The sequence below is a fragment of the Bos indicus genome, chromosome 1 (assembly GCF_029378745.1).
Source record: "Bos indicus isolate NIAB-ARS_2022 breed Sahiwal x Tharparkar chromosome 1, NIAB-ARS_B.indTharparkar_mat_pri_1.0, whole genome shotgun sequence".
In the NCBI taxonomy this organism is placed as follows: Eukaryota; Metazoa; Chordata; class Mammalia; order Artiodactyla; family Bovidae; genus Bos; species Bos indicus.
This window is the reverse complement of record NC_091760.1, coordinates 90,557,450-90,576,153: the sequence shown is the minus strand read 5'-3', so window position 1 is coordinate 90,576,153 and position 18,704 is coordinate 90,557,450. Positions and strand designations below refer to the sequence as shown.

The window sequence follows — 18,704 nt, the reverse complement described above, 5'->3', positions numbered from 1 at the left end:
ATAAAATTTAAAAAAATAAAATAAAAAAAAAAAAAAATGGACAAAAGACTTGACATTCCTTCCAAGTTGACATACAAATGGCCAACAGGTTATATGAAGAGATGCTCAATATCACTGATAATCAGGGAAATGCAAATCAAAACTACAATGAGATATCATTTCACAACTGTTAGATGGCTTCATAAATTTTAAAAATTTTGTCAAGAATATAGAGAACTTGGAACCCTTATAAACTGCTGATAAACGAATACAAAATGGTGCAGCCACGAGGTTCTCCCTCAAATTTTAGCAACTACCCCTATATAAACCAGCAATTCCACATCTGGTTACATATATAAAACACATAAAATGAAACCAGGCTCTCGAGGTGGTATCTGTACTCCCATGTTCACTGCAGCATTCTCCAGAAAAGCCAAAATATGGAAACAGCCTAAGTGTCCGACAATGGATGAATGGAGAAAGAAGAAGATGCGCATACACACAGTGGAGCATATTCAGACTGCACATATAAGGAAATCCTGCTGCTGCTGCTGCTGCTGCTGCTTAGTCGCTTCAGTCGTGTCCGACTCTGGGCGACCCCATAGACAGCGGCCCACCAGGCTCCCCCGTCCCTGGGATTCTCCAGGCAAGAACACTGGAGTGGGTTGCCATTTCCTTCTCCAATGCATGAAAGTGAAAAGTGAAAGTGAAGTCGCTCATTCGTGTCCGACTCTTAGTGACCCCGTGGACTGCGGCCCACCAGGCTCCTCCATCCATGGGAGTTTCCAGGCAACAGTACTGGAGTGGGGTGCCAATGCCTTCTCCCCTAGGTATACATAACTCCACGTAAATAAATGCAAAAAGATAAGTTTCCAAAACGTATTTCATGCCAGCTTTCGATAGCACTGATACTACTGACCATTCTCTTCAACACTTCCCTTGAAATACTCTTCTCTACACATACATACTATTTCCACTGAAGTCATTCTTGCTAGGTTTTCTTTTGGAACCTGATTCTTCTTAAAACAGGTAAATGTTACAGAGTTTAAGACTTTTAAAGCTTTCTTCTTCTTTTATTTGATACTTTCTACCTACACAATTTTGTCCACGCCCATGGCTTTGAATGACCACCCGTCTATTGAGAATTCCCGAATGATTACATCAAACTTTGAGTTCTTCTCTGAGCATCAGACCAGCCTGGCACGTCCACTTGCATGACTCAAAGGCACTATCCAAGCTAAACATAATCTTCTCACTCATCTGCTGTTCCTTCTTCTCAAAGTACGGCTTCACTAGACATTATTCATCCTTATAGCTTCTGCTTTAAAATTCTGACCTTTTATTATTCTTAGAATAACAACAACAAAAACCTCGAACATGTTCTAATTCAAACGTTATCTCTTGAACTGCAAATCAGTAGCTGAGAGTAGCCACCGGCCTTCTTTCATTTCCTTGTATGTGCCACACTCTGCTCCCAGAGAAGTTCTTTGTTCTTCATTCATTTTATAAGCATAAGGTATGTGCATGCAAGGGTGCCAGGTGGCACAGTGGTAAAGAATCTGCCTGCTCATGCAGGAGACACAGAGATGCAGGTTCAATCCCTGGAGTAGCAAATGGTAACTCACTCCAGTGTTCTTGCCTGGAAAATTCCATGGAGGAGCCTGGTGGGCTATAGTCCTCACACACGACTGAGTGAGCACGTGTGCGCTCATGTATGCACACACACACTTGCAAAGTAATCTCACAAATAGAAGTGTGAAGAAAAGCATTTTTATCAGCAACGCTTACAAGGGAGTCCAGACTTGAGAAAACCTAACTAAAAACACAGCTGGTATTTAAGGAAAAAAAAACTCACCAGGTTACCAAGGTTACATTTAATCTCTTCCTGGGAAGAGGAAAAGCAGTTTTCCTTCATGATTATCCTATCTATAAAGGTTATCATGTTTGCAGTCAGCGGCATTGGAAAGTCAAAGGTAAATTATTTTTAGTAGAGTTAATGATGAAGTATAGAGCTCAAGCTTCATTAATTTTGAAAATTATATTTTTCTTTATCTCAGAAAGCTTTTCCCCCCTTTAATTCTGGTATGTGATATACACAGGGGCTAGGTGTTAGTTTTTGCTTTTAGTTATACAACAAGAAAAATGTAAACTCATAATGAGACGTGAATTCTGAAATGTCAACTATGCTCACTCACCGATTAAGCTATATATCCACTACACATCAGTTTCCCAGCAAGGGTGATATATATTCACACCACAGCAAAAATCCAATTAATACATTGCTCAGAATATTAGTCAAATCCATGAATCCTACAAAGATCTTCATTCACTACCTATAAGTCAGATCTTTACATGAGCAAATAACCTTTCATTGTACCAATATATGACTCGTTACTAGCAAAGACAATTTATAATAGCACAAATCTTAGTATCATTAATTCCCAACTACAAGAGACACATTCTGAGCAATCTTAAAATGGCCAGAGCAGCCACACTGTGTAACTCCTCAGCCCCCTCCCTCCCTCCTATTGAATTACCTTCAAGGTCATGTCATCAGAACAGGATGCCAGGAGATTGCCAGTTGGGTCCCATTTGATAGCGTTTACTTCATTCTAAAAATAATAGTAAACATTCACATTTTCACTTCATAGACTTGGTTGTTCTTTGGGTATTAAACATACATACTTCAAAACCACTCTGAAACATTACTTATTCATCATAATTGCTTTAAAGGAGGGAGAAAAAAGAAGTTTCTCACCGTGTGTCCCTGGAATGTTTTAATAGGTCTGTCTTGTCCTAATTTACAGACATGAATGCACATATCTGTACTGCAAGAAGCAAAAGTGTTGTTGCTCTGCCAGTCGACATCCAATGCTGGTGCTGCAAAGGAAAAAGCCAGGTTTGCATTCATTCCACATGGCATTGAAATCTAGGTGCTTTAGTTTTAAAACGCTGCTGGACATTAAGAACTTAAATGATTTGCTTTATTCTTTTTATATTAATAGAATTTCTAAGATTATGGCACTTAATTATCACAAATATTAATACATTTCAGTTTGGTTGTCTCTCTGTGAGACACAGCCTAACAGAAAGTACACTGGCCTGGTAACCAGGAGATGAGGGTTCCTGAGAGCTTGCTCTGTAAATTACTAGCACTGGACTCTTAAAATTAAATGTGATGCTACATTTCCTTTTGTTTCTAAAATTCTGTGAGTGTTCAATGGATACAAAGCCTTGTTTTGCTATTCCCTAACTAATGGGCCCTTATAAGCAAGTCAGCTCTCAGGCTATTTTTCTCTTCTAAAAAATGGGGATAAAAACCTTTACGCTTAGTACTCAAGGATATTGTGAACATCAAGTTAGATAATGTATATGGAAAGTACTTTGTAAATTACAAGTGAGACAAATGTTAGACTGAGTAAGTACCATTCCCACTATCTACTTAACTGATAAATGGGAGTATTACATGATTGGCAAATACATTTTTCTTCTAAGTGATTCTTGTCAAATATATCTTAAATCCTACATCACTGAATTTAAAACCTCAGAGGTCCAAAAGCTGGCTGGCATTTAATACTTTAGCTCGGATATGATTAAAGATTCTTTCCTTTCTCATTTTCCCCTGTTGCAAAGTGCAAAGCTTCTCTATAATTAGCAATGCAGATTAAGGTAATGATAGCAAGTAACTGGGTTAAGGAATAGAAGCACACCAAAAACACTGCATTTAGAGCAGGCAGTAGGTGGTTGGGGAAAGCTGAGAATCAAAAATGAAGCACGCCTGGCAAGACAAGGAAAATCCTGATATATAACAAACACTTCAGAGCCCTGCATGAATTAGGTTGACCCTAGACCTTTGTCACTAGAAACTGTTCCCTTCCTTGGCTCCTTTCCTCTTTCCCATCCTGCTTCCGGGAGAATCCAACTAAGTCAGTGAGTAAAAACACTGGCCCACTTTGATCGGCACTATGTCTGGTATGCTGGTGTTCATGTGCACCACAACCTCTTGGAGCAATGTAGACAACCATTCCTCTGTGAGCTTATCTTCAGCCCACTCCTCACCTCGTTCTGCCCTGCCCTTCTCTGCCACCAGGACATCACATATTCCAGGTCCCCACGCCTGCAGTACCCCAGATGGGCTCATTCAGTGGAAGAAACTGTCACAAGTCCAAGGTTAGGAGAAAGACGGTAGACAGGCAACTCTGTGGTCCTCTCTCTTTAAGACTGGGTCTTTGGCAGTGACCCTGATTGCTCCACGGTGCCTATGCTCGCCAGGCAGCCTACTCGCTGAAGACACCATTCCCACTGGGTAGTTGGATCCTATCATTTTCTCTACAGTCTTAGGTTTACTGCGGTTGTTAAACTCTGAGTTACCTCCTACTTCTCTATTCTTCACTCTTGTAAGACTTCTGCTCGAGTTTCCTTATATTATGTTCCCTTTCTTGAATTACCTGGTTTAGATTTTGTCTTTCTGCTTTGGAATCAGTAACTACACCTTCATTTTGACATTAAATATTATTAAGATAAAATTTTGAAAAATAATTTTAACAAAATGCTTATATGATAATTTATTATAGTGTTAAGAAGTGTGGGAAAGGACTTCCCTGGTAGCACAGGAGATAAGGGTTTGCCTGCCAATGCAGGGGACACAGGTTTGATCCCTGGTTTGGGCAAATTTCACAGGCTGCGGAGCTACCAGGCCCATGTACTACAACTACTGAGCCTGTGCTCTGCAAAGAGAGAAGCCACGGCAATGAGAAGCTCACACACCACAACCAAGAGTGGCCCCTATTCGCTGCAACTAGAGAATGCCTGCGTGTAGCAACGAAGACCCAGTGCAACCCCCCACCAAAAAAAAAATTGTGTGTGTGTGTGACAAAAATGTAAAAATTTAAAGGACAATTAAACGTTATATAATACAACGCTATGAAGAAGGCCAAGTATCTGTTGTGCTCCACCAGGGTATCAATTTGACAGAGTATCATCTGAAAACATTAGATAGGTGGCTGAGAAAATCAGAAATGGTATTTAAACAAATACACCATTAGGTTCAAACCAAAACAAAAACCAACTGTATAACTGGGTAAAGACAACTGAAGGAAGCTGAAGAATGCTAAGACATGAGTTGTATGATTAATGTTCTGTGATATGCTTGGCTCATAAGATACAATGATTATAGGTTGGTATGATCTAAGAACCCATACCTCCTTACTTTGTATTTTATTCCTAAAATTTAAAAATGACTCTAGGTAATATAAGTCCTTCAGGACAGAAATACATCTCTAACATAAAATATATTTTTATGTAGGTAATATGTGAGAGGTATATTTACTATTATTGGTTTCATTTTTCATATGATGAAAAAGGCTAAGAAAAGTTAATTGGCCGAGGGTACACAATCTTCTAAATTCCTGGAGCTGGAATTCCCTGGGGGTCCAGTGGTTAGCACTCTGCTCTTCCACTGCAGGGGCCATGAGTCTGATCCTTGGTTGAGGAACAAGGATCCTGCAAGTTGCAAGGTACAGCAAAAAAAAAAAAAAAAAAAAGTCCTGGAACTAAGATTCAGTCTCTGTGTCCTCCAATTCTGATTTATTTTTTGTTAACCCATGCATCTTTCATAATCCAGAAAGGTAATAAATAAACCTATGAGGGAAGGGGAAAAGGCATTTAATATTCATTTGCCTTTTTAAAAAAACAGCTTCACTAAGATATAATTCATGTATCATACATTTCATCCATTTAAAGTGTGCAATTCAATGGCTTTTAGCATATTACATTAGTTTTAAAATATTGTGGTCATACATAACATGAAATTTGTCATTTAATTAAGTGTACAATTCAGCTGTATCAATTACATTCACAATATTGTACAATCACCACTATTTTCAAAAGTTCTGCATCACCCAAACAGAAATTCTGTAACCATTAAACAATAACTCTCCATTTTGCCCTCCTCCCAGCCTCTGTACTCTTGAATCTTTACTTTTAAAGTTATGTCTGATTTACTTCACTTAGCATAAGGTATACAAGTTCTCTGGTGTTGCAGCATGTACCAGAAATTCATTTTTTTTATGGCTCAATAATAATCCATGTATATAGAGACCCCATTCAGTTCATCCACTCATCTGCTCATGGACAGTGTGTTGTTCTCACCCTTTGGCTACTGGCTACTGTGAACAATGCTATAAATACTGCTATGAATTCATTCAAGTTCCTGCCTTCAATTCAATTACCTAGGAGGAGAACTGCTGGGTCATATGGTAATTCTATGTTTAGCTTTTTGAGGAACTGTCATACTCTTTTCCACAAATGTACCATTTTACATACCTACTAACAAAGTACAAGGATTCTAATTTCTCCACATCATTATGAACACTGTTATTTTTTACAGCTATCCTAATGAATATGAAATGGTTAATTCATCTATAATCATGACTTATGCTTTACGTAAGAGTATATGAATGAAAATACAGTATAGGAATTAGAATATGGTAATTTTAAAAGCATGGTAGACTTCCATTCTTGGTCAAGATGGGGTAACAGGAAACAAATTTACCTCCTGCCCAAAATAGCCAAACACTTACAAAATGTATGAAATGACAGTTCAAGACTCTGGGTTAGTGCTAGCGTTAGTTGCTCAGTTGGGTCCGACTATTTGAGACTCCACGGACCACAGCCTGCCAGGCTCCTCTATCCATGGAATTCTCCAGACAAGAAGACTGGAGTGGGTTACCATTCCCTTCTCCAGGGCATCTTCCTGACCCAGGGATCAAACCTGGGTCTCCTGCATTGCAAAGGATTTTTTTTTACCATCTGAGCCACCAGGGAAGACTCTGGGTATGAGACAACAAAGGACAGTGGTTCTTGAGAGAAAGAAATCAACCAACAATGTGCCTTTAACTGATCATATATGATTTAGAAAAATGTCCAGATCTTGGCCCATGGAAGAGGAATTTCCCTAAGGAAGAGATTAATGAAATTCCTGAGGGGAAGAGATAAAGCTCAGAATCTAGAGAGCCACAGGCACCTAGAATTCACAGCACAAGAAAGGAGAGAGCTATGCAGACAGAATTCTAAAGACCTGCAGCGGGTCCAACTCACATAGTTAGCTATTCTAATCAGCGTAAGTACTAGCTGAGCCTTGGGAAAGAACCACTGAAAAGGATTAGAAGAAACAATGCCTGATACTCAAGACTGGAAATGCGCAGCAGGCTAGAAAACCTTTTGATTCAGGGAACACTGGTTTGAGTACATCTAGGTTCTTGCCTCAGTACCAGGAAATAATTAGCTCTACACTGAGCACTGTTTCCCTGCCATTTAACAAGTTTCATAAGCGTGACCCAAAGGATCAGACCGTTTCCAGGTAATTTAACAATGTGCCAGAACAAAGTTCACAAATACTTAGAAGAAAAGAAGTTGAAAACTTGAAAAACAGCATAGAAATTATCCCACTTCTCAGGTGGTGCTAGTGGTAAAGAATCTGCCTGCGGATGCAGGAGACGCAAGAGATGTGGGTTCAAAAGGGCAACCCATTCCAGTATTCTTGCCCTTTCGAAGCCTGGTGGGTGATACAGTCCATGGGGTCACAGACAGTTGGACACGAATGAGCACACCTGAAAAAAATACTGGATAAAAAAATGAAGAGTATTATGGGAAATCAAGCAGACTAATAAACACATTCAAAACTTCAAGTGAAAAAAAATGTGGGGAGGAAGTAGAATATTTCTTAAAAATAATGGTCAAAAAAAAATTTTCATTTGAAGGAAACTATGCATGAAGACATCCAAGAAGCTTCAAGGTCAAGAAACAAAGAAAACTGAACTAAGGCACAACATATTCAAACTGCACCAAATCACTTATAAGCAGAAAAACCTTAAAGCAGCCAGATAAAACAAGACAAATTACTACAAGCGTTAAGGATGAAAACTGGAACAAGTTCAAAGTGAAAATACTGTAAATAAGAGAACACGGCAATATTTTTTTAAAGTACAGAAAGAAAAAAATCCTGTCAACCCCAGAACTCTATACTCAACAACAACAAAATCTTTCAATAATGAAGGTGAAATACAGACTTGTTCATATATATAGAATGAATTCATCAGCATTACATTTGCACTATAAGGAATGTTAAAGCAGTTTGGGCAGAAAATAAATGATACTAGATGAATTAGATGTGTATGCATCTACACAAAGAAATGAACAGTTGGAAATGGTAACTATGAGTAAAAATTATTATTATTTAATCTCTTTAAAATATCACTTGAAAGTATATAGTGCTAAGTTAAAAATGTGTACTATAAATCCTGATGCAACCACTATAATAAAAGATTTATAGTTAATAGCCCACCAAAGCAGGAAAAATGTAGTCATAAAAATATTCATATGATCCAAATGAAAGTGGAAAACAGGAAAAGAAGAAGAGATAAATAGAAATATGATTAATTTAAATGCAATCATATCAATAGTTACATTAAATGTAAAGAGCCTAAATATTGCCATTAAAAGGCAGCGGTTGATATTCAGTAAACAAGCAATAAATGATGCCTACATAAATTACACTTCAAATGTAAAAGTATGGAGGAATATATACCATGCCAACACTAACCAAAAGAAACTTGAAGGGCTACATTAACATCAGATTAAGTAGATTGCAGAGCACAAAAAACAAAATGAAAAAAAAAAAAAAAGAGGCTCATTAACAAAATGATAAATGGATCAACATGAGGATGCAACATTCCTAAATGTTAATGTCCTTATTAGCACTGTTTCAAAATACATAAAGCAAAAATTGACAGAAGAAATTAGAAACTGTGTTTTCCAATTATTATTGATGATTTCAATACCCTTCTCTCAGTAACAGGTGGTATAAGTAGACAGAACAATCATTTAGGGCTATAAAAGATTTGAACAACCTTATGAAACAACTTGACCCTCATGACATTTGTAGGAACAATAGAATTATATTAGAAAGTGGGCTTCGCTGGTGGTCCAGTGGTTAGGAATCCACCTTACAATGTAGGGGACACTGGGTTCCTCCGATTCCTGGCCCGTGAAAGAGCCCACATACTGCAGGGCAAAAAGCTCATGCGCCACAACTACTAAAAGCCTGTGCTCTGGGGCCTGCAAGCCTCAAACACTGAAGCCCACACACCACACAGCCCGCACTCCGCGACAAGCAGCCCATGCCCCGTAACGAGTACCCCCCGATCTCCACAACTAGAAAAAGCCTGCACACAGCAACCAACCTAGTGCAATCAAAAATAAAATGAATATTTTTTATTAAAAATTAGAAAGCAATGCTACAAAGACCTTGAAAAGTTTTCCAATTATTCATAAATTAATACACTGAATCAAAATTACTTCAAAAAGTATTCTGAACTGGATGAAATTACAATATCTGAAAAACTGTGAGATGTCACTAAGTAGTGCTGCTAAGTTGCTTCAGTCGTGTCCGACTCTGTGCGACCCCATAGATGGCAGCCCACCGGGCTCCCCCGTCCCTGGGATTCTCCAGGCAAGAACACTGGAGTGGGTTGCTACTTCCTTCTCCAATGCATGAAAGTGAAAAGTGAAAGTGAAGTCGCTCAGTCATGTCCGACTCTTAGCGACCCCATGGACTGCAGCCTACCAGGCTCCTCCGTCCATGGGATTTTCCAATCAAAGAGTACTGGAGTGGGGTGCCATTGACTTCTCCAAGTAGTAGTTAGAGGTAAATTTATAGCACTGAATGTCAGATCCCCACTAGAAAAGTAGAAAGGTTTCAAATCCGTGACCTCAACTTCTATATCAAGCAAAAGAAAAAGATACGTCACCAAAGAAGATCTACAGATGATAAATTAACACATGACAAGATGCTCAACATCATTAATCATTAGGAACTACAAATAAAACCACAGTGAGATATCACTACACACTCATTAGAGTGGACACAATTAAAAAGACTAATCATATACCAAGTGCTGGCACGGATACGGAGGAACTGGACATACACACATCTCCCTCAATAAAGCCATTTAAAAAATAAAAAAAGCATGGCAGGAAAGAATATCACAGGTAAAATGGCTTTTTATCTGTAAAATGACTTCTACATCATCTACCTCTTTGGGTTGTTCAGTTAGTTCAGTTCGGTCTTTGCAACCCCATGAATCGCAGCACACCAGGCCTCCCTGTCCATCACCAACTCTCGGAGTTCACTCAGACTCACGTGCATAGAGTCAGTGATGCCATCTGGCCATCTCATCCTCTGTTGTCCCTTTTTCCTCCTGCCCCCAATCCCTCCCAGCATCAGAGTTTTTTCCAATGAGTCAACTCTTCTTATCAGGTGGCCAAAGTACTGAGTTTCAGCTTTAGCATCATTCCTTCCAAAGAACACCCAGGGCTGATCTCCTTTAGAATGGACTGGTTGGATCTCCTTGCAGTCCAAGGGACTCTCAAGAGTCTTCTCCAACACCACACTTCAAAAGCATCAATTCTTCGGCACTCAGCTTTTTTCACAGTCCAACTCTCACATCCATACATGACCACTGGAAAAACCATAGCCTTGACTAGACGAACCTTTGTTGGCAAAGTAATGTCTCTGCTTTTGAATATGCTATCTAGGTTGGTCATAACTTTCCTTCCAAGGAGTAAGCGTCTTTTAATTTCATGGCTGCAATCACCATCTGCAGTGATTTTGGAGCCCAAAAAGATAAAGTCCAATGCTGTTTCCACTGTTTCCCCATCTATTTCCCATGAAGTGATGGGACCAGATGCCATGATCTTCGTTTTCTGAATGCTGAGCTTTAAGCCAACTTTTTAACTCTCCTCTTTCACTTTCATCAAGAGGCTTTTTAGTTCCTCTTCACTTTCTGCCATAAGGGTGGTGTCATCTGCATATCTGAGGTTATTGATATTTCTCCCGGCAATCTTGATTCCAGCTTGTGCTTCTTCCAGCCCAACGTTTCTCATGATGTACTCTGCAGGTGACAATATACAGTCTTGATGTACTCCTTTTCCTATTTGGAACCAGTCTGTTGTTCCATGTCCAATTCTAACTGTTGCTTCCTGACCTGCATATAGGTTTCTCAAGAGGCAGGTCAGGGGGTCTGGTATTCCCATCTCTTTCAGAATTTTCCACAGTTTATTGTGATCCACACAGTCAAAGGCTTTGGCATAGTCAATAAAGCCGAAATAGATGTTTTTCTGGAACTCTCTTGCTTTTTCCATGATCCAGCGGATGCTGGCAATTTGATCTCTGGTTCCTCTGCCTTTTCTAAAACCAGCTTGAACCTCTGGAAGTTCACGCTTCACGTATTGCTGAACCCTGGCTTAGAGAATTTTGAGCATTACTTTACTAGCATGTGAGATGAGTGCAATTGTGCAGTAGTTTGAGCCTTCTTTGGCATTGCCTTTCTTTGGGATTGGAATGAAAACTGACCTTTTCCAGTCCTGTGGCCACTGCTGAGTTTTCTAAATTTGCTGGCATATTGAATGCAGCACTTTCACAGCATCATCTTTCAGGATTTGAAACAGCTCAACTGGAATTCCATCACCTCCACTAGCTTTGTCCGTAGTGATGCTTTCTAAGGCCCACTTGACTTCACATTCCAGTATGTCTGGCTCTAGGTGAGTGATCACACCATAGTGATTATCTCGGTCGTGAAGATCTTTTTTGTACAGTTCTTCTGTGTATTCTTGGCACCTCTTCTTAATATCTTCTGCTTCTGTTAGGTCCCTACCATTTCTGTCCTTTATCGAGCCCATCTTGGCATGAAATGTTCCCTTGGTATCTCTAATTTTCTTGAAGAGCTCTCTAGTCTTTCCCATTCTGTTGTTTTCCTCTATTTCTTTGCATTGATCGCTGAGGAAGGCTTTCTTATCTCTTCTTGCTATTCTTTGGAACTCTGCATTCAGATGCTTATATCTTTCCTTTTCTCCTTTGCTTTTTGCTTCTCTTTCTTTTCACAGCTACTTGTAAGGCCTCCCCAGACAGCCGTTTTGCTTTTTTGCATTTCTTTTCCTTGGGGATGGTTTGATCCCTGTCTCCTATACAGTGTCTTTGGGTTGTAGCCAAGACTAAATGGGATCGTGTATAAAGAGCATTACCTCCAACAGAAAGGTGGCACACATTATAAAGCAACTCATAACGATGCCACACCCACTTATTTCAATTTTCCATCACTCCTAGGATTTAGGAAAAATCTTTAGGCAGAATGGTCAGAGGTCTAAGAGAATTCTATCTGGTTGAGGACTAGAAGCAAAGGCGGAAAGGGATTAAAACAGGTAAACAGAAACTGATGTGTAAATAAATACTTATTAATGTGATAAGCTTTAATAAAGTTGAATTGTTTAACATAATACTTGCAAAATTATGCCACTCAGACACTACTGAAAAATCATTTTGTGCCTTATTTGACTTATCGAATCACACTAAATAGAGAAATACAAAAAAGCAAAATGCCAAAAGCTTTGCATTTCAGTTTTAAAGGTAACACTGTGCCACTGAGTGTAAAAAGGATAGTACCAAAGCCTTGAAAATAACCAGAATTACTTAACTCAGCCTCCAATTTACAACTCTTTCCAACCACAACACAATCTTGCATGATGTCATTAAATTAGGCAGTACTAAAACTACTGTTCTAAACATTATTAGGGATCTTGTTCCAGTTTAACATCAGTTTCTGTTCTCAGAAACCCCCCCGAAAGCAGGAACAAAGTTCTAGGAGGCACAAGAGTGTTGGTACTAAAATCAAAGTGTCTCTACACATCAGGATGTATGCTCTGCTGCATGGCCATATATCATGGAGAAAGAAGCGCACTATTTTGGAGATCAGATTTATCTGATTTAAGTATCAAATTATTTCCTAAAAGAAAATATATGAAGCACCAAAGTTCCAGCAATATCGGTAAAACCTTATAATTTTTATTTTAGGTAAGCAAGAGGACTGATTTAGATACATAAAATAAAACATGACAATACCTAAATCTGTAGAAGTTTATGCAGTATTTTCATATATATGTATTAGTCTTACACACTTACTCAAACAGTATTATTTTTATCCCTCGTTTACAGACAGAAAATACGGCTCAGAAAGGTTCAATGACTCAATCTTGAAGCTTGTTAAGTGGAGTGGGATTCACAAGCACACCTAGACATCCTGGATCAAAAATCTATGTTCTTACCATTAAATATTACCAACTCTAACGGCACCAGGCTGAAAATGCTTTATGGTACATTTCACAGAAAACATTTGATGATCCTCTGATGATTAATTATCTGAAAGCCACTGAACATCAACTCCTCAAAGGACTAGTAACAAAACTTACATTTGATAGTTCAAGATTTTAGATGAACTATATGCTATTAAAAGTTTAATTAGGAAAACAGAAGAAAGTTCCAACAGTTCTCATGTAAACTGTGAAGATTTACCTGAATGAAAAGGAAATTGTTGCTTGGCTTCACCAGTATGTGCATCCCAAATAATTGTAGTCTAAAATAGAAAAGAAAAATATATTGCTAAGTTTATCATATATACATAAATGCCTCATCATATTAAAGCAATATGAAATGTCAGAGCACATTTAACATTTAGTTTTAGTACAATGAGGCTATATTCCACTGGGAGCAGGGAAAGGATGTTTAAATTAAACTGTTAAGCAGTTTGATTCTACCCTGGTGACTTTTCATCAGTTAACTTACTTCAAGTAACAATTACTGGCTGTCTGTAAGTACCAAACATTATATTCGATTGAGAAACTCCATTGTAGTCGTGTATTTAATGTCAGATTTTTATTGCTGTGTAGCTTGAGGAGGTAAATTTTTGGTTAATATTATAATCAGCTAATTCTCAATATTAAGATTTTTAAAGCTCACATTTATAAATAAAGGCAGGTTTAATTCTGACAATAATTAAAACAATGTTTTTTATATTACAGCAAAGTATAACATATACATCTGAATGGATATATTCACAATTCCACTAATACCCTCCCATCGCTAATTTTATAACTTTGGGGTCATAAGTATTGTAGAATGGCAGTAACTAGTAAGAAGGCTTTCCCCTGCCCTTCCTGGCCACCTTCATATTCTTCTTTTGCCTACTTCCCTTTTTGACAATATACAGGTAACTATGGGCATGTACTTTCCTCTATTATAAAATAATCTTCTCTGGGATGTGTGGTAAAGGAAATAACTTTAAAATGAAAGAGAAATAACAAATGATTTCAACCTACTCATGTTTACCAGCCATGTTAGGTGAAAGCTGGAAAAACCCTATATTTCTTGCATTTTCAATTAAACATTAGGAGTTCAGCTAACAGACTGACTCTAAGATTTCCCATGAAATCACTCCAGAGCATCCACACTGATGCAATTAACTAAAAACTACAGAAAAGCAATGAAGAGTATCGGATATATGACTTCACTATGGCTCAAATTCCAAAACAATGAAGAGTGGTCACACAGATAAGAATAAAAGGCATCTGCACAGATTTAAGAATGAGCTGACAGAAAATCTAAGAAACCATTTCTATTCCTAACATAAATTCACATGTGAATTTCCCAAATATGAATGTTTTATTACTTATGTGATTAGCAGAGGAGAATAGTACTCTCAAGTATACTCTTTAACAAATTAACTTTTATAGAAGCTAATTACCTTGTCTACTCCAGCACTTAGGATGAAATTTCCTTTCTTATTCCATTTTAATGCAAATATGGGGCCTTTATGCTGCCCCAAAGTGCTAGCAAGGTTACCTAAAATTCAAAAGGAAAAACATTAAAATTACTTTAAGCTTTATAATTTGGATCAACAGTAAAAAACAAGTGGGAAAAAAAATGCTTTATTTACCATCTTTAGTCCATATTCTGGCAAACCCATCATAAGAACCAGTTGCTAGAAGTGTACCTTCACTCTGTTGGAGAAACACATTTCTTTCAATTATATAACCCAGAAAGGGTATTTAATTTTTATTAGAATATATTATGTTTAATCCCAAGTACAGCAGGTCTGGAACATTCTCTGCTTCAAGACCTTCAGCTTTGCCTATTTAGAAGTGCGAGAAAAGGCCTACAGAACACCCTTCATGCTGTGAAGCTAATATTTTGGCAGCAGTCAGTCAGGGTGCAGGCCTCACACCCCAGTCTTGGAAGGGCAGTAACTGCTTGGGAGCAGGATTATCACCGCTCTTACAGGTGCTAAGGTCTACTTACTGTGCTCTCACAAAGGCCCAGGACTAAAGGTGGGGGTCGGGTGGGGGATTAGAAAGGACATCAAAATCTTAACCTTACGATTTAATAAAGGTATTCAATCAAAATCAAAATCTTCCAAAATGTTTCATTATGATTAAAAGTTCTCATATTGTCCTTCCTCTAAATCTTTTACTGTCTAAACTGTGTGTGTGTTCCAAACAATATTGTTTCAGATGATCAGATTCTTAAATATCACTACATTAAACATTTCTTTCGTTACTTTTTCCTGTACCAATAAAAATAGCAATGCACACACACACACAAAAGAGTTAGAAAAGAGTGTAGGCTGACTTTATAGCTAACGAAGTGAGCACAACTGTCCGGAACTATTCTACTATGAGGAGAAATCCTTAACGTTTTCTCTAATCTTAAAATTTCCTATGGTGTCTTGCCTTGAATAACGGTACAACGGCAGGACTTGCTAAGATCTAGCCTACTCTGTGGAAATGCAAGTTTCGGAGTACATTACACAGACTATTGCTGAGATGAGTAAACATTACAGGAGAGAGAGAATGAAATCCTGCCTCACTCAGTACTTTCTGATGCTTTTTTTGGTAAGAGAAATAAAAACAAGATCACCTTTTCAGACCTCTCCAGTCATCTAGCTGTACAGTTAAGTGAGAAACAAATGCTGTTTGTAGGCGATGCAGATTCAGTTCTGCTAGGATCTGGAAATCCCCTATAGTTCTATCTAAGGAAGAAGGAGCAATGTTGAAGCTAACAGCACAAGTTTATTTCCAAACTCTGCACAATGCAAAGTTTCCTTTAAACTAATGGTTTTAGACCATGGACCACTAGTAAAGTAGGAGACTAATAAGGAACAGCTACCTCACAGGCTTCTGCTTTAGCCATGGAAATGAGCCATTAAACAACAATAACATTTTCTCCTTCAAGGGGAAGACTTAAGTTCATAGCAAATAATAAATCTTCCAAAAGTCTATACTTTCAAAAGCTTTAACTTGCAGTTCAGAAACACCAAGCTCAACAAATCATTTGTTAACCATCCTTTTCAGTGTAAACTATAAATTTCACTAAGTTAACATGGTCTCTGAGCCAAACAGCCTAAGAAGGCTATAAGGCCTTTGGCCTATGATATAGTAAGGTCCCATTTTAAGAACGGAATTCTTAGTTCTGACCCTACAATCAAATAACACCGTTTGGAATTCTCAACTTTATAGGTGGGAAAGGGTAAATACATTGTTGGAAATTTAGAAAAGAACACTTATCATGAGTTCTGGAAGAATTTCATAGTAACTAAGAACTTCAGATAGTGTAATCACTTTGAAAGACAGATCTTATTTCTTGGAAAGAGATTTAGAAGATACTTTGAAAAACCCCATAAAATGTTGTTAAAACAGAGGCCAGAGAAGGAAAGGATGTCCACTTGCTAAGAAAAGGACAGCTGACCTCTAAAATTCTTTATGACACTGGTAACAGTCTAAGAAGTTACTAGAACCAGAGTTGGGGGAGTGGGAGGGTGTTAAAAAAATGAACATAAAGTTACAAGGAAGAAAAAAGACAACATGGAATAAAGGAAAAGATACAGAAACTTTTAAAATGCTAATTTCCCGCAAATTACTTATGGGAATGGTAGCAAAAAAAGCTGTTAAGTATATTTGAAACTGAAAGGATGGAGCTTTATCAATAGTTAAATCAAATTTTCTGGTAAGTAAAAGTAATCAAAGATATTGAATCATATATAGAATAAGAGAATTCTAAGAGTCCTACAGCTAGAATAAAGCTTATAATCTAGACTAACAGTTCCTAAAAAGCAGCTGGCAATGAAGTTTTCATCAATTAACAGCAAAATGAGAGAAACAAAACTATGTTTCTATTACATAGATTTCTCTTGTACCCCTAACAAAGGACTTAGTAGTTAGGAACTTAATTAATACTGGAAGGTAGCCTTTCCCTTCTCCAGGGGATCTTCCTGACTCAGGAATCGAACTGGGTCTCCTGAATTTCAGACTTTACCAACTGAGCTATCAGGGAAGCCCATTAAGAACTTAGTACGTGCCTATTATTGGTTTCCATTTATTATTTGATTTATGTAAGACCATTAATACACTCCTACTTTACATGTGATGACAACGAAGTACAGAGTCATTCTACAGCTAGAGAAACTGAGGCTGGAAGATGAACCTTGTTCCGACTGCTCGAGGGCCAGTCTTTGCTTTTAACACATTTTGGGTTGGGGACTCCTAGTCTGCTGTTCTTATTAGTGAAATTCAAAAATACCTGAACACACAGACATACCCTGCCACTAGTTTGAGGCTCAGAGAGGTTACGTATGTGAGTAACTACATCCATCATGGACAATACAGTGATACTCACATTCCAATCTAGCGACGTCACATCCTTGTTGCTTGGGACGTCTTGCCCTCCTTCTCGTATACAATGTCTAAGCACCAACTGTGTGGAGCCACTCGTGCTGTTTTCACTAAGATTCCATATTCTTGCTGTTGAGTCTCCAGACCTATAAAGTATGCAACTTATTTTAAATTTTCATGATATTCTCAAGTATTACAGAAATCAAGGCAACAAATTTACATTCTGTTATTAATGACGCAAATACAAATTAGACTATCAGGCATTTCCATTTCCAGTATTTTTCTCAGTCTCCGTTTTGGAGATGCCAAAATCACTCCTGAGGCAGTAGTTTAAAAACTCTAACATTATTTTATGAAGAAATAAACATTTACGGGGTAAAATGACCACAAACAAGCAACAACAAAAACCTGAAAGTGTAAACAATGTATTTGTAGAACATGCAATATTTCAGTAAGATACTTTTAGAAATCCATTTTAATTTCACTTTGAGAAACATACCCTGATGCCAAGAGATCACTAACGGGGTTCCAGGCACAGATGAAAACTTCAGATTCATGGCCCCGTAACACAACTGCTTTATTAGGAGGGATTTCAACATCCCCATCCACTTCCATCATATCAGTATGATTATCTGCATCATGAGAAACAGATGGAAAATTCCAGTTAGGTAATAATATCACAGCATATTGGGGGAAAAAAGGAATTCCTAACCAGCAGATAGAGTGTAACTTTCTTATTCCACTATGTCAGGTAATGTCGAAAATGACTATACAGAATTTATCACATGAAAAATAAATTCCAATCTTTAGTTAAATATGAATGTAATTTTTTAAAAAGAGATGTGCATCTAAGTGTGTGTTCAGAGATGGGGGAGCAGGACTAGAGGAAGACTGTGAAAGGTTAGGCCCAAACACAGTTAAAAATGATAAAATAGTTTGAATTAAATATAATCCATGCCAACACTATTCTGAATTTCTGCCAGTAGGGGTTGCTGATATCATTCATATAACATCGAGTTGCCTTTATATCTCCATGCCAAAGCTTTATTGTATCTGTTAATGACTACTGTTATAAATTATATTTAGAAATCAAATGCAGACACAAAGTTCACCTAACAATAAAAAAAAAAAAACCAGTTTCTAAATATTTTTTTAAAAAGAATGAAAAT

The 18,704-nt window shown here is 37.8% G+C and overlaps 1 protein-coding gene across 5 annotated transcripts in view; it reads right to left on the bottom strand.

Annotated features, from left to right (window-relative positions):
* TBL1XR1 (TBL1X/Y related 1) overlaps window positions 1–18,704 on the bottom strand; it is a 178,075-nt gene that overhangs the window by 12,236 nt on the left and 147,135 nt on the right. For all 5 annotated transcript variants that reach the window (XM_070791713.1, XM_019959464.2, XM_019959461.2 and 2 more), the window contains 7 exons: window positions 18,035–18,167; window positions 17,540–17,681; window positions 14,805–14,868; window positions 14,613–14,710; window positions 13,385–13,445; window positions 2,738–2,859; window positions 2,517–2,591 (listed from right to left, as the gene is read on the bottom strand). In XM_070791713.1, the coding sequence (XP_070647814.1) occupies window positions 2,517–2,591; window positions 2,738–2,859; window positions 13,385–13,445; window positions 14,613–14,710; window positions 14,805–14,868; window positions 17,540–17,681; window positions 18,035–18,167 (695 nt within the window). The remainder of the gene's footprint in view (window positions 1–2,516; window positions 2,592–2,737; window positions 2,860–13,384; window positions 13,446–14,612; window positions 14,711–14,804; window positions 14,869–17,539; window positions 17,682–18,034; window positions 18,168–18,704) is intronic.